The 21,185-nt window shown below is 35.7% G+C and overlaps 1 protein-coding gene across 1 annotated transcript; it reads right to left on the bottom strand.

Moving 5' to 3' along the window:
- Positions 1–4,515: 4,515 nt before the first annotated feature.
- On the bottom strand, positions 4,516–19,680 carry MARCOL (MARCO like). Its single transcript, XM_030926673.1, has 4 exons — positions 19,610–19,680; positions 15,162–15,753; positions 14,498–15,098; positions 4,516–4,641 (listed from the first exon to the last, which is right to left on the bottom strand). Exons 1-4 carry the CDS (start codon positions 19,656–19,658, stop codon positions 4,516–4,518), a joined length of 1,368 nt encoding a protein of 455 aa, XP_030782533.1. The 5' UTR covers positions 19,659–19,680.
- Between the last annotated feature and the right edge of the window lie 1,505 nt (positions 19,681–21,185).

The raw sequence follows: 21,185 nt of genomic DNA, 5'->3' as shown, positions 1-21,185 counted from the left end.
AAGATGGAACATAGCATGTTCAAGATTATTTCCAACTATTAAGATTTTTGACTTTGGGATTTTGATTCCTGATGTTCAATTATTCAATGACAGTTTTTAAAATATCTTAAGTGTATGTTTGATAATGTAAAACCTAATGCAAATTAAAATAATAAATATCTCACTCAAAAAATGTGAAATATGTTATTATTTTAGTAAGTAACTTCTTTTTATCATTAAGATAATATTTTCCATTAGAACATAAAAATATAATCACCTAGTTGCTTGGCCTTTTTCTTTATAAATGCTTTTAAAATAGTTCTTCATTGAATATGATATGTTCATATATGTATTCTTTTATTATTATTATTATACTTTAAGTTCTAGGGTACATGTGCACAACGTGCAGGTTTGTTACATATGTATACATGTGCCATGTTGGTGTGCTGCACCCATTAACTCGTCAATTACATTAGGTATATCTCCTAATGCTATCCATCCCCTCTCCCCCCTCCCCACAATAGGACCCGGTGTGTGATGTTCTCTTTCCCGTGTCCAAGTGATCTCATTGTTCAATTCCCACCTATGAGTGAGAACATGCGGTATTTGGTTTTCTGTTCTTGTGATAGTTTTCTGAGAATGATGGTTTCCAGCTGCATCCATGTCCCTACAAAGGACACGAACTCATCCTTTTTCATGGCTGCATAGTATTCCATGGTATATATGTGCCACATTTTCTTAACCCAGTCTGTCACTGATGGACATTTGGGTTGATTCCAAGTCTTGGCTATTGTGAAGAGTGCCGCAATAAACATACATATGCATGTGTCTTTATAGCAGCATGACTTATAATCCTTTGGGTATATCCCCAGTAATGGGATGGCTGGGTCAAATGGTATTTCTAGTTCTAGATCCTTGAGGAATCGCCACACTGTTTTCCACAATGGTTGAACTAGTTTACAGTCCCACCAACAGTGTAAAAGTGTTCCTGTTTCTCCACATCCTCTCCAGCACCTGTTGTTTCCTGATTTTTTAATGATTGCCATTCTAACTGGTGTGAGATGGTATCTCATTGTGGTTTTGATGTGCATTTCTCTGATGCAAGTGATGATGAGCATTTTTTCATGTGTCTGTTGGCTGGATGAATGTCTTCTTTTGAGAAGTGTCTGTTCATATCCTTTGCCCACTTTTTGATGGGGTTGTTTGTTTTTTTCTTGTAAATTTGATTGAGTTCTTTATAGGTTCTGGATATTAACCCTTTGTCAGATGAGTAGATTGCATATATTTATTCACCATATTACATAAAAGGCTACAATATGCAAAGCATTATATCAGAAGATAAAGACAAGTTTATCGGAGAAAGCAGATGCAGTCACTGTTCTCTAGGATCATTCACTGGATCTGTTAAAGTTGTCTATTAGAAAATGGAAACTCTTCTCCATCGAGTGACTATTAATCTGAAAAAGTTGTGTCAGGGAGCCTCCCACATGTCATCTTAATTCTTATAAAAATCCTAGTAGGCATTGACTCCATACTTTAGCCACAATTAAAGTGAGTAATAACTTAAATCAGCCTAATTGAGGTATTTGCATACCAAAAAGTTATTTTAGACATAATAAATTGATTTTTTGTGAATATATCATAGATACGACACCACCATGCAATCAAATTTTAGATCATTTATAACACCCCCAAAAGACTCTTCTGATTCCAGTTAATCCCTCTTCTCACCCCCATCCCCAAGTAGTTACAATTCTACATTCTCTGTTGTGTTACCTTTTCTGGGCATTTCATATAAACAGAATATGTAGTCTTTACAATTTGCATTTTCATTAGGCATAATCATTTGGAAGTTTATATACTCAATACCGTGAAGCAGTAGTTCATTATTTTTACATAATGAATGGCATTGCATTTTTTGTATTGATAAACTACATCATGTCGTTTATTTACCAGCTGGTAGATACTTGGATTGTTTTGACATTTTTGGCTATATGGTTAATATTGCTATCAACACTAGTGTAAAAGTATTTGCATGGACATCTGTTTTTTTTTTTTTCTATTGAGTAAATATTAGTAGTGGAATGGATGGATGATTCACATGGTAGGTGTATGTTGAGGTTTTTAAGAATCTGACAAACTTTTATCCAAAGTATTATCCAAAATGGTGTACCTTTTTACATTCCCATGAGTAACATAAGGTTACACACTTTATCCACATTCTCATGAACATGTTTTATTATCTTTCTTTTTTGATTATAGCCATTCTAATGGGTGTATTTAATATTTCTCTAATCATAAACATATTTAAATTGGTATATGAAATCTGAATATAGTCTATGGTAATAATTAAGAAGAAAGATCAAACATTAATATACCAAAATATTAAAATTGGCTGCCTTTGGATGATAGAATTAATTTTCCTCTCTTTTTTGGAATTTCTACATATTACTTTTTAGTAAGAAGGGTATATCTATTGACATAATTAAAAACTGATGAATGAAAGTAATTTTACAGCCAAGGTTTCAACCACTGAAACCAGATTTAACAGTAAAGAATTCAGACAGCAACTGATATGAAGAATATATAGATCCAGCATAACAAATGCAGTAGGAACACAGACATTAGAATAGGGGACATGTTGAGTTTGAACTGTACTTTCGTTCACCATTGGCCTCCATATCTGGCTCAACCCTTCTGCTGACCGTTTCTGCAAATCATTTTTAATACCTCTTATCCTACCATTTGCTAGATTATTTTTCCTTTTCTTGAGCTCCATGTTGCTAATCAGTATGATTAATATTCTGGTGAGATTTCTTCTAATCATCTAAATTTCAGGCTATAATGGGCTTAACATATAAATATGTTAATTTTTACATTTTAATGACTAAAGATCTGTAATTTTATAATACACTTGTAGTCATAGAAGCCTTTAATAATCCAATAATAGCTTTGGATACCCTCTCAAGAAAAAAGCACATAGAAGATTTATTTGGTACATGGTTTGATGGGCCCTCTGAGTCAATCAGCGTGTCCTTAAAAAGATCTTAAATCATCTTTTTTCGTCATGTCCAGAGACAAACTTTGTTAGAAAAACCTGGAATGTGGTATTGAATTGCATTTTCTTTAGCTCTGCTAGATCCCTAAATCAGTATTCCTAAAGTGAGGAATCTTCATTTTTTTACATGTAATTCTGAGAGTTTTAGATCTATTAGGATTTACAAATTGTTGACCTAGGTCCTGAAGTGTTATCCCTGAAGGAAAGAACAGAATTCACAACTGTTTTGGCACTTTGGGAACAGAGGAATCACAGACACATACAATTTGTGAAAGTCTAGAAAAAAAAATCCAAGAAATCAGAAATTACTCTGGAACTGACTTTATTTAACGTGGAACAAACTTGAAAAGTATGCAGGATTCATCAGATCTGTAAGATTCAAGCTGATCTCACAATGGAACTCCCAAGGAAATTATTGTTTGAGGGGACTTGCCAGTGAATTTTGACTTCCAAGTAATTTGGTTCACATAAATGCTTAGCATTCTCCCTCATGATTCAGACTCAGTTTTCCTTTACTCAACCTGAAAAAAATGAGAGAAATAAAGGATCGAGTAGTTGTAGCAGCATCATAAAGAGAAAATCAGATTATTTAAAAATCACTTGGAAAGGAACAGACCTAGATGCTGGCTTGTGTGGTTTTCATTGACTGCCCCAAGAATCTGTGCACTTTGAGTCAGTTCCTTCTCATCTCTGGGCCAGATGGCTTATCTATAATATGAGGGAAGTGGTGCCTAATGCCCTTCCTCATTCAAATGGCACGGCTACTGGGGACACTTAACTTTTAATTAATTTATTTCTGCAATAAGAATTTACAAAGTACTTACAAATTCTAGAACTCTTGAAAACAAAACAAATATTCTTACATTATCCCCACCTTTCACAGCTGAACATTCAAAAATTCTAAAAGCTAAATTATCTAACATTTTTTAGCTGCATGTTACAATTTAAAACAGTTATAAACTTTATTTCTGTAGGTAGTGTGTAACTCAAAGGTTTGATTCACTCACCAAATCCAAATTTTGCTATTGTTATTTAGGATTAACATATAATTGAGTAGGCAACAATTAGTAATCAATTGGCTTCACAGTCGTTTTTATGCTCTGATATGTTTCATTTGTCTGTCTTCTATTGCAGGAATAAAAACTGCATGAAAGCAGGGATTTCTGTGTTTTGCTTACCATTTTACACCCAGTTCTTAGAGCACTTTCTGCTATATAATTAACATTCAATAAATATTTGCTAAATAAATTACTCAAAAGTAAACTTACTTCTACTTTAATAACTGAATAAACCACATTCTTCCAGGAATTGACTGAATTTACTGTTCAAGGTTTAATTTAAGTATCTTTTAGTTTTCTTTGGGCAAATAATAGCCTTGGTACTATTAAGAGAAAAATACAGAGAAATGAAGAGCAATCATCTTTTTTTCCCTGTGAAACAGAATAGCACTTCCTCATATAAACAGATATAAAACCTTCTTACCACTTTGCTTCTTTAAGTATGCAGTGGTTACCATAGGTTTTTCCATCAGAACCACAGACTGGTTTGTAGACAGATTGACATTTTGTTTTTCTAATTGACTTTTTGCTGCTGGCACTGCCAGTCTGTAGAAATGTGAAAGATTATTAGGTAGGAGTAGGGTAATTAATTTAATTCAGATATTATAATAAAAACATTCATTATGCACTAATTATTAAGCATTGTAATCAACCAATTATTTTATTGATTCTTGTATTTAATTCTTACAACAGAACTGGAAAAGGGGTATTTTTTGGTGGAGCAAGATAGCAAAGAGAAGATTCCACTGATCTTCCTCCCCACGCCAACAAGGACACCAATTTAACAACTATCTACACAAAAGTAGCATCTAGGTAAGAACCAAAAATCAGGTGAGCTCTCACAGTATCTAGTTTGAACTTCATCACTGAAAGAGACACTAAAAAGGTGAGGAAAGACAGTCTGGAATTGCTGATGCCACCCGTCTCTCATCCCGTTGCAGAGGCAGCATGGCATGGACAGCGAATCTGTGTACTTGGGAGAAAGAGAGCACAGCAATTGTGAGACATTGCACTGAAATCAGTGCTGCCCTGTCACAGCAGAAGGCAAAACTGAGTTGAACTCAGATGATGCCCACCCACGGAGGGAGCAGTTAAATCACACCTAGCCAAAGGAGAATTGCCCATCTCAGCAGTCAGAACTTGAGCTCTGGCAAGCCTTGCTACCATGGGCTAACGTGCTCTGGGGCTCTACATAAATTTGAAAAACAGTCTAGACCTCAAGGACTGCAAATCCTAGGTGAGTCTTACTGCTTAACAGAGCTCAGAACCAGTGGACTTGGGGGGCACATGACCTGAGACAGCCAGGGTGACTAAGGGAGTGCTTGCACCATCCCTCCCCCAACTCCAGGCTAAAAGGCTCTCAGCTCCAAAAGAGACCTCTTCTTTTCACTTGAGGAGAAGACAGGGAAGAGTAAAGATATCTAAGATGTTATGCATCTTGGATACCAGCTCAGCAACAATAGGAGAGGGCACCAGTTAGAGTCATGAGGCCCCTTTCCAGACACTAGCTCCCAGATGACACACCCTAAGCCAGGAGGGAGCTTTCTGCCTTGAAGGGAAGGATCCAGTCCTTTCAGGACCCATCACCTGCTGATAAAGAACCCTTGGGCCCCGAATAATCAGCAGCAATTCCCAAGTAGTACACCAAGGGCCTTGAGTGAGACTCTGAGACTTGATGGCTTCAGATGAGACTTGATACAATCCCAGCTGTGATGACTATTGGAAGAGACTCTTTCTGCTTGAGAAAAGTGGAAGGAAGAGTAAATAGGGCTTTGTTTTGCACCGTAGGTACCAGCTTAGCCACAGGGGCATAGACCACCAAGCAGGCTCTTAGGGTCCCTAATTATAGGCCTTGGTTCTTGAATGGCATTTCTGGACCTGCCCTGGGTAAGAGCAGAGACAAGTCCCTTGAAGGATAGGTCTAAGGCCAGGCAGCAATCACCACAAGCTGACTAAGAAGTGCTTGGACCTTAAGGTAACATCGGTGGTAACCAGTATTCCCCATGGGCCTTAGATGGTGGTGACCACAGGGTGAGACTCCTCTGCCTGTGGAAAGGAGGGGGAAGAGTGTTAAAAACTGCATCTTGTGGTTTGCGTGCCAGCTCAGCTGCAGCACAATAGAACACCTGGTTGACTTTTTGAATCCAGTCTGTGGCTCCTGGATGGCACCTCTCTCTGAACTAGCCCAGGGACTGGGGCAGTTCACCACCCTCTAGAGAAGGATGCAAGCCTGGCAGGCTTTGCCATCTGCTGATTATAGAGTTCCAGGGCCTGAGAAAACATACATAGTAGCCCAGCAGTGTTACAGTGGTGAGACCCAGTGCTGTACTGTCTTCAGGACTGACCTAGCTACTGATGGTGGCCACTGAGATAATTGTGTCACCCCATGCCCAGTTCTAGGCAGGTCAGAATATAGAGAGAGACTATTTGCTTGTAAGAAAGTGAGAGAAGAAAATAAGAATCTCTGCCTTGTAATCCAGATAATTCTTCTGGATGTTATCCAAGATGATCAAGGCGGTACCTCTATGTGTCTGCAAGAAACACAGTGCTACTGGGATTGGGGTGCCCCCTAACGCAAATACAGCTTAGATCACAAGATCACAGCACTCAGTTCTTTCGTATATCTGGAAAGCCTGCCCAAGAAGGATGGGCAGAAACGAGCCCAAAATGCAAAAACTACAATAAATGCTTAACTCTTCAATGCTCAGATAACAACGAACATGCAGAAACATCAGGACCACTTAGGAAATCATGCCTCACCAAATGAACCAGGGGCCAAGGGAGAGGCACCAGGGACCAATTCTGGAGAAACAGAGACCTTTTGGGCAGGTAATTCAAAATAGCTCTTTTGAGAAAACTCAAAGACATTCAAGATAACACAGAGAAGGAATTCAGAATTTTATCAGATAAATTTAACAAACAGATTGAAATAATTGAAAAGAATCAAGGGGAAATTCTGGAGCTGAAAAATACAATTGGCATATCAAAGAATACATCAGAGTCTTTTAATAACAGAAGTGATCAAGTAAAAGAAAAAATTAGTGAGCTTGAAGACAGGCTATTTGAAAATACACAGAGAAGAAAAAAATAATAAAACACAATGAAGCATGCCTACAGATCTAGAAAATAGCCTCAAAAGGGTAATTCTAAAAGTTATTGTCCTTAAAGAGAAGGCAGAGAAAGATATAAGAATAGAAAATTTATTCAAAGAGATAATAAAAGAACTTTCCAAACATAGAGGAAGTTATCAACATTCAAGTACAAGAAAGTTATAGAAAACCAGGCAGATTTAACCCAAAGATAACCTCAAGTCATTTAATAATTAAACTTTCAAATACCAAGGATAAAGAAAGAATCCTAAAAGCAGTGAGAGAAAAGAAACAAACAACATAACAGTGGATCTCCCGTATGTCTGGCTGCAGATTTTCTGTGGAAACCATACATGCTAGGAGAGAGTAGCATGATCTAATTAACATACTGAAGAAAAAAAAATAACTTTAACCCTAGAATAGTAAATCTAGGAAACATATCCTCCAAACAGGCAGGAGAAATAAAGATTTTATGAGACAAACAAAAGCTGAGGGATTTTATCATATCAGACCTGTGTTATAAGAAATGCTAAAGGGAACACTTCAATCAGAAAGAAAAGGCTGTGAATGAGCAATAAGAAATCATCTGCAGATAAAAAACTCACTGGTAATAGTAAATGCACAGGAAAACATAGAATATTATAACACCATAATTGTGGTATATAGACTACTCTTATCTTAAGAAGAGAGACTAAATGATGAACCAATCAAAAATAATAACTATAATGACTTTTCATGATATCCAGAGGCTGGGTATAGTGGCTCAAGCCTGTAATCCCAGCACTTTGGGAGGCTAAGACAGGTAGATCACTTGAGGTCAGGAGTTCAAGACCAGCCTGGTCAACATAGCGAAACATCATCTCTACTAAATATACAAAAATTAACTAGGCTTAGTGGTGCACACCTGTTATCCCAGCTACTCTACTCCAGAGGCTTAGGCAGGAGAATCGCTTGAACCTGGGAGGCAGAGGCTGCAATGAGCTGAGATCACACCACTGCACACCAGCCTGGGCAACAGAGTGAAACGCTCTCTCTCTGTCTTTCTCTCCCTCTCTCTCTCTCTCTCATTCTCTCTCTCATTCTCTCCTCTCTCTCTCTCTCTCTCACACACACACACACTTCCAATGCTCTGTTGCCTACAAGAAACACACTTCAGGCCATGTGTGGTGTCTCATGCCTGTAATCCTGGCACTTTGGGAGGCTGAGGCAGGTGGATCTCTTGAGGTCAGGAGTTCTAGACCAGCCTGGCCAACACGGTGAAACCCCATCTCTACTAAAAGTACAAGAATTAGCTGGGCATGGTGGCATACACCTGTAATCCCAACTACTTGGAAGGCTGAGGGAGAAGAATCACTTGAACCTGGGAGGCAGAGGTTTCAGTGATCTGAGATTTTGCCGCTACACTCCAGCCTGTGCTACACAGTGAGAGTTTGTCCTCCCATCCCCCCAAAAAAAGAAAGAGAAAAAGAAGAAAAAGAATAAGTACAACTTCATCTGTAAAGATACACATAGACAGAAAACAAAGGGATGAAGAATAATACCTCATGCCATGCCAATGGAAACCACAAAAGAGCAGGAGTAGTTAGACAGAATAAATTTCAATATAAAAGCTATAAAAAGAGAAAAGGCCACTTTATAATGATAAAGGTGTCAATTCAGTAAGGACATATAACAATTGTAAGTATATATTTACTCAACACTGGAAAACACAGATATACAAAGAAAATATTATTAGAGCCAAAGAGAGAGAGATCCCAATACAATAATAGCTGGAGACTTAACACCATGCTTTCAGCATTAGACAGATCTTCCATACAGAAGGCACAAGAAGAAATATTGTATTTAATCTACACTACAGAACTGATGGACCTAATAAATATTTACAAAACATTTCATTCAATGGCTGCAGAATGCACACTGTTCTCCTCAGCAGATAAATTATTCTCAAGGATAGACCATATGTTAGCTCACAAAGAAAGTCTTAAAATATTCAAAAAATGTTGCAATAATGTTAAGCATCTTCTCTGACCACAATGTAATAAAACTAGAAATCATTAATAAAATGAATTTTGAAAACTATCCAAACACATGGAAATTAAATAAAATATACCTGAGTAACCAGTGAGTCCATGAAAAAATTAAAAATAAAATTAAAAATTTTCTTGAAACAAGTGATAATGGAAACACAACATGCCAAAACCTATGGGATACCGTAAAAGCAGTACTAAGAGGTAAGTTTGTAGCTATAAGGACCTACATCAAAAAAGAAGAAAGCCTTCAAGTAAATAACCCAATGATGCATCTTGAAGAACTAGAAAAGCAAGAGCAAACCAGATCCAAAATTAGTAGAAGAAAAGAAATAGTAAAGATCAAAGCAGAAATAAATGAATTAGAAATGAAGAAAACAACGTAAAAGATCAATGAAGCGTAAGGTTTATTTTTTTGAAAAGTTAAACAAAATAGACAAACTGTTAGCCAGACTAAGAAAAACAGAGAGAAGTTCAAAAATAAATAAAATTAGAGATGAACGATGAGGCATTACAACAATACTGCAGAAACTCAAAGGATCATTAGTGACCACTATAAGCAGCTATATGCAAATAAATTGGAAAATCTAGAAGAAATGGACAAACTCCTAGACATATACAACCTCAACTTGAACCATGAGGATATTTAAAACCTGAACAGATAAATAACAAGTAACGAGATTAAGCCATATGAAAAAGTCACTCAGTAAAGAAAAGCTCAGTATCTGATGGCTTCACTGCTTATTTCTATCAAACAATTAATGATGATCTAATATAATTTCTACTCAAACTATTCTGAAAAATAGAGAAGGGAATACTTCCAATCCTACGAGGCCAGTATTATCTTGAAACCAAAACCAGACAAAGTGACATCAGAAAAAGAAAACAATAGCCCAATGGATCTGATAAATATTGATGCAAAAATTCTCAACAAAATACTAGCAAACCAAATTCAACAACACATTAGAAAGATCATTCATCATGACCAACTGGGATTTATCCTAGGGGTGCAAGGATGCTTCAACATACACAAATTAATTAATGTGATGTGTCATGTTAACAAAATAAAGAACAAAAACTACATGATCATTTCAATTAATGCTGAAAAAGCATTTGATAAAATTCAACATCCTTTTATGATAAAAAGCCTTAGAAATCTGGATATAGAAAGATTATACCTCAACAAAATAAAGGCGGTGTACAACAGACTCACAGCTAGTGTTAAACTAAATGAGGAAAAACCAAAACCCTTTCCTCCAAGATTGGGAACACAACAAGGATGCACACTTTCACAACTTGTATTCAACACAGTACTGTAAGTCCTCCTGGTGCAATCAGACAAGAGAGACATAAAGGGCATCCAAATTGGAAAGAAAGAAGCCAAATTATCCTTGTTTGCAGGTAATCTGATCTTATGTTTGGAAAAACCTAAAGACTCCACCAAAAAAACTATTTGAACTGATAAACAAATTCAGTAAAGTTGCAGGAAAGGAAATCAACACAGAAAAATTAGGATTTTACATGCCAATAGTGAACAATCTGAAAAAGAAATCAAGAAAGTAATTCAATTGACCTTAGTTACAAATTAAATTAAATACATAGGTATTAACTTAGCCAACGAAGTGAAAGATCTCATAATAAAAACTATAAAACATTGGTGCAGAAATTAAAGCAGACACTAAAAAATGGAAAGGCATTTTATGTTCATGGATTGGAAGAATCAATGTTGTTAAAATGTCTATACTACCCAAAACAATCTACAGATTCAATGCAATCCCTGTCAAAATCCCAATGACATTCTTCACAGAGATAGAAAAAACAATGCTAAAATTTATATGGAAACAAAATGTACCCAGAATAACCAAAGCTATTATAAGCAAAAGAAAACAAAACAAAAAAGAGAACTTGGGGAATCACATTACCTGAGTTCAAATTATGCTATAGAGCTATAGTAACCAAAATGGCATGGTACTGTTATAAAAGCAGATACATAAATCAGTGGAACACAATAGAGAACCCAGAGATAAATCCGTATGTCCACAGTGAACCCATTTTTGGCAAAGGTGCCAAGAACATACACTGGGAAAAGGACAGTCTTCAATAAACAATGCTGGGAAAACTGGATATCTATATACAGAAAAATGAAACTACAATCCTACCTCTCACCGTATACCAAAATCAACTCAAAATGGATTAAAGACTTAAATCTAAGACCTCAAACTATGAAACTACTACAAGAAAACTTTGGTGAAACTCTCTTGGGCATTGGACTGGCAAAGATTTCTTGAGTAATGCCTAACACAGACAACCATAGCAAAAATGGACCAATGGACCACATCAGGCTGAGAAACTTCTGCACAGCAAAGGAAACAATCAATGAAGTGAAAAGACACCCACAGAATGAAAGAAAATATTTGCAAACTACTCACCTGGTAAGGGCTTAATAACCAGAATATTGTAAGGAGCTCAAAAAATCTACAGTAAAAATTCTAGTAACTCAATTAAAAAATGGGCAAAAAAATCTGTATAGATATTTTTCCAAAGAATAAATATAAGTAGATATTTTTCAAAAGTATAAATACAAGTATATGTAAAGGTGCTAAGCATCATTAATTATCAGAGAAATGCAAATACAAACTGCAATGATACATCTTCCCAGTTAAAATGGCTCTTTTTCAAAAGTCAAGCAGTAAAAAATTCTGGCGAGAATGTGGAGGAAAGCGAATCCTTGTACACTGTTGTTAAGAATGTAAATTAATATAAACGCATGGAGAATAGTTTGGATGTTCCTCAAAAACTAAAAATAGAGGTAACTTACGATCTAGTAATCCCACTCCTAGGCATATATCCAAAAGAAAGGAAGTCAGTATATTTAAGAGATATCTCCACTCCCATGTTTGTGGCAGCACTATTCACAATAGCCAATATTTGGAAGCAACTTAAGTTTCCATCAAGAAATGAATGCATAAAGAAAATGTGATACATATACACAGTGGAGTACTACTCAGCCATAAAAAAGAATGAGATCCTGTCATTAGCATAACATGGGTGGACCTGGAGGCTATTAAGTTAAGTGAAACAAGCCAAACACAGAAAGACAAACTTCACATGTTCTCACTTATCTGTGGGAACTATTTTTTTAATTGAACTCATGGAGACAGACAGTAGAAGGATGTTTACTAGAAGCTGGGAAGTGTAGCTGGGAGAGGAAGGGAAGTGAAGATGGTTAGTAAGTATAAAATATAGAATGAATAAGACCTAGCATTCACTAGTACTACAGGGTGATTCTAGTCAAAAGTAATTGAACTGGACGTTTTAAAATAACTAAAAGAGTATAGTTGGATTGTAACACAGAGGATAAATGCTTGAGAAGATGGATACCCCATTTACCTTGATGTGATTATTACACATTGCATGGCTGTATCAAAATACCTTGTGTAACCCATAAATATATATACCTACCATGTACCTTCAAAGCATTAAAAAATTACAAAAATTTAAAAAGAGTATATTTTGTCCTATTTTATACCTGCACGCATAAAGGCATAATGGATTTAAGTGGCAAGCTTAAAATTATGGGTAGATCAAATGTCCAAGATGTGATTCAAACTCTGTTATCTACTCCAAGTTGCCTGCTCTTACTGTAAGTCAGACTGCCTCTATTTTAATTTTCTGGAGGCAATTCTTCCTCTACATGGAAAAACAATTGTCAGGGAAAAGTCATACAAGCAAATACAAAACACATACAGTCATAATTTGTTGATTCCCTTTTTTTGGTATATCCATGAACAAAAAATTATATAGGAAGTAGGATTATGCAGGATTCATTTAAATAATTCCTGATGCATTTTCTTTGGATGTGAGCTAAACGGCAGAAGCCTGTGAATATAAGTAAGCTTTGACTAGCAGATGAGAACAGAGACATTAATGAGAATGATGAGACATTTTTGCTAGAGGATGTGGTATTCTCAGAGTTGAGATGTTACAGGAAGATAAAAAATGCCTCCATATTTTCCAAATCATACAACCCTTTCATGAAGATCAATTTATTTCACACTTACTCTGTTAACTGGACATGGTTATTTCTCCTATTTTAGAATAAATACAAAATTACAAAATTTTAAGTGACATCCTAAAAACTCAGAGACCTGCTGGTGATGGCATTAAGATCTGAATGGTAGGGAGTGTCTCTGAGAGATTGCTACTTCATGCCAGCCAAGTGACAATAACTAAGAGAACAAATGACTTTCGTCTGGAAGGCTTGTGAGGGATGAAAATTTATGAGGTAAAAAAATAAAGTTTCCATTAAGATGATAAGTTAGAGAAAGTGTTCTAGAAAACGGTTTTGAATGTGAGTATCAAATGGAGTATTCAAAGCAATTATTAAATAAATTAGGAGGCTGATTGTTGGAAGAGAGGCAGGCAAGTGAAAGTAAAAGCACAGCAGGACTCAGAAGGGAATACAGGAGACATGTGCATCAGATAGCTGTTCACCTATTTGAAATGGTGGCTTCCAAGTAACAGGCATGTATCTATCCATCTAACATGCAATTCAGGAGAACTTACTATATGCCACACTTATTCTAAGTTCTGGGGTTACAGGTTTGAAAATAAATGGTACTTTCTTCAAGAAGTTCATTATCTAGCTGAATAAATAGACACTAAATGACAAAGCAATAAGATGTGTTTAACAATAGAAGAAATCATTAGTATTAGGAATACATGAGTGGAAAATCAAAGGGCTCTGTATGACATGGGTGGTGTGTGAGCAACAGTGACATGAAATGAGGCTAAACAGTATGCAGTGTAATCATGAAAATCTGTAAATTCTGTGTTTAGGAGTTTAAATTACGTCTTCTAGGTAGTATGAAGCCACTGGGGAATTTCAAGTAGGGGTCTAAAATATCAGAGAGGATTTTTGATTTAGGAATATTACTTCAGTGATTTGTAGATTATAGATGGGATAAAAATGGATATGAAAACTAAACTTGGCAAAGTTGCGTGCTCAGTTGATGAGGATCTGAGTTTCTCTAGTATAGGTAGAGAGGTTTGAGTGGAAAATAATAGAGGGAAATGAAAGATAGAATAGAAGGGCAGTACATTCATTAATAATCATAAGTGTTATGCATGAAAATAATCAGCTCTAAAGTTCTTCTCATTTTGTTTAATCAGTGTCATTGCAAGTGATTTTTCGTTAACACATTGTGGTTTTTAAAGCATTTTAAGTCTTGGAAAAGAGAATTGCTGGGTCAAGTTGACTGAGAAAAAGAAGTTATTAACACTAACCTGAAAGTCCATTATATTGCCATCGAAAGTGTTGTCGATATTTTTTCTTTGTCGTTGGTTGTAAAGTGACCTCAATTTTCTTTGTTGGCTAGATGACCCTGGTTTCCCCTGATGCCTACAAGATCCCAGATCTCCTTGCTGGTTAGATGACCCTGGCTTCCCCTGATGCTTAGAAGATTCTAGATCTCCTTGCTGGCTAGATGCCCCTGGCTTCCCTTGTTGACTAGATGCCCCTGGCTTCCCTTGTTGACTAGATGCCCCTGGCTTCCCTTGATGACTAGATGACCCTAGATTCCCTTGTTGGCTAGAAGACTCTGGCTTTCCCTGTTGGCTAGAAGATCCTATATTCCCTTGCTGGCTAGATAATCCTAGATTTCCTTGATGTCTGGATAACCCTGCCTTCCCCTGTTTGCTAGAAGGTCCTTGATTCCCTTGTTGGCTAGATAAATGTAGATTTCCTTGTTGGCTAGATGACCCTGGCTTCCCTTGTTGACTAGATGCCCCTGGCTTCCCCTGTTGGCTAGAAGATCCTGGCTTCCCCTGTTGGCCAGAAGATCCTAGATTTCCTTGTTGGTTAGACGACCCTGGCTTCCCCTGTTGGCTAGAAGACCCTGGATTTCCTTGTTGGCTAGAAGATCCTAGATTTCCCTGTTGGCTAGATGACCCTGGCTTCCCTTGCTGGTCAGATGATTCTGGCTTCTCTTGATGGCTAGATAAACCCAGATGCCCTTGTAGGCTAGAAGATCCTAAATTCCCTTTCTGGGTAGATGACCCTAGATTCCCTTGTTGGCTAGATGATCCTGGCTTCCCCTGTTGGCTAGATGACCCCACCATCACTTTCCGGCTAAATGACCCTGGTTTCCCTTGTTGGCCAGATGACCCTGGATTTCCCTGTTGGGTAGAAAACCCTGGTTTCCCTAGTTGGCTAGAAGATCCTGATTTTTCCTGCATATTAGAAGATTCTGGATTCCCTTTTTGGTTAGATTTTCCTGAATTCTTTAAAATCTCAGGCTGGTTTAAAACTCCTGCTCTCCCTGGCTTAAAGTTTCTTGGTTTCTCTAGCTTGTTAAAATATCCTGGTTGTCCTTGAAGACTAAATGTTTCCGGATTTCCTTGTGTATAACTACCTCCTTGCTCATTAGAATCCCTTTGTCCTCCTAGATGGTTAGCTTCATTTTTTTTCTCCAGAATAAGTGCAGGTTCTGAATTCTCTTCTAGTTTGAAAACAGTGGTGTTTGAAATCTGGGTTGAAGATGCTGGAATAATAACACAACCAGAAAGAATGAAAATAAAGTTATTTACATTAAATAATTTTAAATCAACATTTGTCCAAGATATAGTATGTTTTTAATGTTTTCTTGTTTTTTAACCAAACCCCAAGATAAAATCTTCTTATTCTTCCTCATATCCTGAATATTTGGGTTCCTTTTTTTTTTTCTTTACTGTACTACATGGATTTCAAAAATTAGAGGATCAATCCAACTTGCCCCATTTCTAAATCATAAAGTCTGAATTATTTGAATTGAGCCTTCATTCTACTCCAATTCCTTTAAGTGGTTTTCTGATTAATCAAACTGGCTCTGCTCAATGCTCATTATAAACTTATTTTTTCACATCAAGTATTTTATTTCTAATTTTCCAGCTTCACTTTAAAGGTGACGCCATCAACTTTCCAGACAGGAAAAGGCTGTCAGACGTGAGCCCCACTTTATTCTTCACTCTTCAATCTCTATACATGCTATCTGTAGCCATCTTTCTTTCCATTTCCATCCCCAAAACAGATGTTTTCTTTCTCCTTCAGAACATGTTTTTTCAATCAGCTTTATGTTCACCATTTCCAACAAAAGGCCTAGGATCAATGACGCTCTCTCTGGTAGTTATATTTCTTCTTTCTGTTTTGGTCAAACTACTTAAGAGAATGGTAAATATCACGATTATTTGTTAAAACCTGTTTTATTGCTTCTCCAACTTATTTGGGAAGCCCACCTATGCCCTAATGAAATATATATAATTGTGTGTATGTGTATATGTTTTATGTTTTTTCAGATTATATTCCAAAGTAAGCAGGATCTAAAAAACAATAAATAAACAAATGGAGTGACTTTAGAGCTAAGTATAAAAGTAATGCATTAGGTCTATGCTTCTTATCCTTTTTTTTTTTTTTTTTTTTTTTTTGGCAGAAGTGTTATTTTTCTCATCCTTTCCTTCTTGCTTGAAAATTCCTCTTTCTTTATTCACTTTCCTAATGTGGGGTTCTCTTAAAGGTTTTAATTAGGCTTACATTTTGTTTTCTGCATAGGCTTTCTTGGTAGTTTTTTCAATCTATGCATTTTTAAATCATTCCGATGTTGATTATTTCAGATGTATACTTAGGGTCTCACTTGAATTTTCAATTGCTCTGCTTTACATTTCCATAAATATGTACATTTGTACCTTCAAGTCAATTTAAGTAAAGTCAAATGATAATCAATTATAATGCTCATGCACTGAGCATGCTATGGTATACTACTGCAGGTGATTAAGGTCCTAGTCAAGACACAGAAACTTAGTAGTTAGCAACCTGCTTAACTAAACTGTTGCACAGTGTGGATATGGTTTGTGGGTATAACTTAGACATTCATTCAATTTAACAAAAAATATGAATTTAAAGAATTCGTTATTATGAAAGAACCTTAGAAAGAGCTAGGAATGAACAAGATATTCATGGCCCTGCCCACATGAAGCTGAGAAGTCTAGTAGTTGGGCAAATAAGTAGGACTTTATATTCTAGTAGAATGATCAATGCTATCAAGTGAGGAGTAAACTAGACAATAGTCTACTAATCAAGGAAGCAGAGAGTATGGAATCCTTTCTTCTTCCTGGAGGAGGAGGTACATAAGAAACGTAAGATTCAACCAGAGAAATTAATGAGAAAAAATAATTTTCTTTAGCTGAGACATGAGTACATGTATGGATTCTTTCAGTTCTAGGAATAAAACATTGCTCATTAACAGTTACTAACACCAAGTAGAAATCAATTAAAGTAGATATATGGATGAAATAGGAAAAAAAAGTTGGCAGCATATTTTTATTAATGATTTCCAGTTTTTTTTAACGGGTGACACAAGTAAATGGAGCCAAATCCTAAAGATGCAAAGAGTAAACAGTTTAAAATTACTCTCCTTTTCTTTCCAGTCTGCACCCCCCACTCCAAATGCCCCACAAAAATAATTTCCTACCTAGGACATAATTATTTCCTATTTCCTAGGAAATGGTAAAAGTAACGTGCCTAAGACACCATCACATTTACAGGTTTTTGTGAATTATTTGATGGATATCCTATGTATTTACAAACATATATGAATATAATTATCCACACAATTGGTGGTACACTCTACACAGAGTTCTACTCCTTGTTTTCTCCAAGGACAATCAGTATAATGATGGTTTTGCTACATCAATACATATAGAGCATGTTTATTTATTTCCCCTCACTGGTTGCATAGTATCCTATTTTATGGGTTTACCATAATTTACTTAACCAGTGTTCTGGTAATAAACAGGTAGTTTATTTCCCTCTTTTGCTATTGTAAATAATGAATCAATGAAAATCCTAATAATACGTCATTTCTTACATAGATACGTAAATTTATGAAATAAAAACTAGGGGTAAATTTTTGAGTAATAAGAGGCAATTAAGATATTATAATGTGGTTTTACCATCTATTTTTTAAGCTAAAACCTTGGAAAATAAGTATCTTCAGCTTTGTTTTAGTTTGCATTTCTTCCCTTCTGATTTTACAAACTCTAGGTTGTGCTTAGCATTGCTTTTCTGGTTCATCTCTCTTCTTCATCTTCCAATCTATATAATCATTGAATCTGGTATTAGTTAATACACTTTCTTCCATCACAAAATACTTTCTAGCACTTAGCAAGGCACTGAAGGTCACAGTAGTTCTAGTACTTGCCATCATGAAATATGAAATATATGTTCTATAAAGGAATTTTATCTGAATATCTGTTTTTCCCCCTTACACACACACACACACACACACACACACACACACACACACACACACCCCTATTGCTCTCCTCTTTTCTCTAATTCTATGACTTAACTCTCCTTTTTTTTTTCTTGGCTCTGTTACTTCAGCAGCTCCTCAGTGGCATTACTGTACAACTTTTCTTACATGTAATTCATTTTTAATATTACCACAAGACGGATATTTCTTAACAAGATGAATATTATCACTCTTGTACTCAAAACTCTGAAACAGCTTTGAAGTTTTTCCAATGAGAAGAGAACCACTATTTTGATGTTACACATATAAGAAGAGGGGGGTCTGAGGCCCTTTACTTTTATTATTTCATTTCACTAGGTATAAGAAAGATGGTCAAGTGGGAGCTTAATGATTTGGGGATAAATTAGAATCAGCTTCATTATCGTAATTTTTGTTTTGAGAAACATATTAACTGTGTTGTTTATTACCTTGAGAAATTTACATCTCAAAGCTAGAAATTTACATGTCTGAAAATCACCTAACTTTACTGAGGTAAGGAATAGAGAAAAGTAAGTTGAGAGTCAAGTACCTAAGAAAACACAAGTAATGGTAACTAAAGCTATTATCTGTATAGTTCCTGAAACAACCCTATAGGAAAGAATAATAATTTCCATTTTACAAATGAGAAAATTGAGATTCAAGTAAGTTAAACAAGTTTTCTCGAATCACATGGATGGGAAAAAGAATCAGGATTTGAACACATTATTATTTAACATGCAACCCAGGATCATATCACAAAACCATTTCCTTACAAATTATGAACTTGAACATTCACAAACTCATAAGTCCCTTAGTCTAAATTCATCTTTCCAGTCTAATGTCTTGCCTTTCCTATTCCCTTGTATCTGTTTCTCTTCAGCCACACCAAACTATTCACTCTTATTTCATTCAGTCACTGTTTTTATGACTCCGGATCTACATTTATTTTGTTGGAAATTTACCTTCTTCCATTTCTCTGTTTAATGGATTGCCTATTTTTAAATATTTTGACAATGTATTGCTAAATCACTTAACATTTTTAATTCTTTGCTTTGAGATTTGGAAGGAAAGCTATTGACTGTGACTTTCTTACCTGAGAACATGGCCAGGAGCATGAAGAGAGAGAAAATGAAAGCCCTCATGGTACCGCCAGTTGTTTCAGACTTGGCTGTTGGGTGGAGTTAAGCCTAACTCTGCAGTAGGTGCTCTTCAAAGAAACCATGCTCACTACCACCATGTTATATATTGGAAAAATTCTTCACCCTAACTGGCAAACACTGTCACTGTCTTTCATAAATTACAGAGTAAGTTTCGCAAACTGGAAGGTATTGCTTCTTGAATAAACTGTCATTTTCAAAATTAGCTCCATCCATGCCCCAACTCCCATAAATATTCAAACTTTAATATCTGTGTATTAGATATCTTCCTTCCAGAAGAAAATTAAAATGATGAAACCCATCTGGGAAAGTGGTAAATTCGGTGTTCACTTTTTTATTGTTAAGGGATGGCTTATTTTTAGTTAGTATTATTTGTTCTCCACGTTTATATGGCCACAAGAGAAACTTTCAAGTGATTTATGTGTCAATTATTTACCTTAAATTATCTTTTAAAAGCAAGTAAAAATGCATTGAATATTTGTCATTAGTAGTAATGAATGCATACAGTATTCATGAAGATGAATGATGACAAGTAACGCATTTTTATGAGGTAACAGGAGACAGTAGAGCTCATGTTTAAGAAATAACATTACACAATAGGCATTGTTGCTTCAAGTTATTACGTCAAACAGCAGCTCATGGGAAAATCACCTTGGGATTTTTAGTTGGTCACAAGCTCAATGTTATTAGACATTGGAAAATTGTCTTCAAGATTGGTTTCTCTAAATAAGAGAACCTTGAATCAGTTGGAGCATGTCCAAAAGATAACTTTGATAATGTGAGGTCTGGAGACCATAAAGCATGAAGTAGATTTATGGCAGTAGGAAATGTAAGCTCAGAAAAGCACAAGCTCAGGAGTGTTACGGTCATTGGCTGCATCTTCTCAAGGGCATCACTATGGAGAAGAAAGATATCATTTGAACTGTTTAGTTACAAAGAGCAGAAATAGTATAAGGAAGTTCAGGATAAATATTTTAGAATTCTAAAGAAAATTTCAACTTTGGGAGGAGAGATGAACTAGACCATTTTTCCAATTACTTCCAATTCTAAGACTTTCAGATTTAGTGGTTCTGGATTGTGTTTGATTTTCTCTTCAAGTTACTTAGCAGAAGGAGAAGTTTGAAAATAATAAATGGTTTCTTTTAAACAAACAAGCAATTTTATGGCATCAAAAGAGACAAAGTTTAAGTTTCCTATAGTAAGAAAGCAACTTTTTCTCCCTGCATAATTATCTTCTAAACTGACTGGAATTCACATGAGTATCAAAGGAAACTTATGGAACCAGATAGAGTTGAATTGTTTATACAACATAAATATATATATATATATATATATATATATATATATATATATATATTTTACACACATAAATATATATACATATATACTCACACATATATGGATGGATTGTTTATATATATACAAACACATACATGTGTATGTATACGTGTGTGTGTGTATATACACTTATAGCTCAGGTTAATTTTTCAAAAATTTTATTATGAACTGCTG

Source organism: Rhinopithecus roxellana, chromosome 3 (genome assembly GCF_007565055.1).
Source record: "Rhinopithecus roxellana isolate Shanxi Qingling chromosome 3, ASM756505v1, whole genome shotgun sequence".
In the NCBI taxonomy this organism is placed as follows: Eukaryota; Metazoa; Chordata; class Mammalia; order Primates; family Cercopithecidae; genus Rhinopithecus; species Rhinopithecus roxellana.
The sequence above is the reverse complement of the archived record's forward strand: the minus strand, read 5'-3'. Positions and strand labels throughout refer to the sequence as shown.

What these genes read in the sequence shown, in the direction of transcription:
- MARCOL (XM_030926673.1), bottom strand. Translation starts at nt 19,658, where the DNA reads ATGAGGGCTTTCATTTTCTCTCTCTTCATGCTCCTGGCCATGTTCTCA. An exon ending in GACCAGCAAGGGAAGCCAGG is followed by an intron (nt 15,099 to 15,161) that starts GTCATCTAGCCA and finishes AGGGTCTTCTAG; the next exon opens with CCAACAGGGGAAGCCAGGGT. An exon ending in GCAATATAATGGACTTTCAG is followed by an intron (nt 4,642 to 14,497) that starts GTTAGTGTTAAT and finishes ACATTTCTACAG; the next exon opens with ACTGGCAGTGCCAGCAGCAA.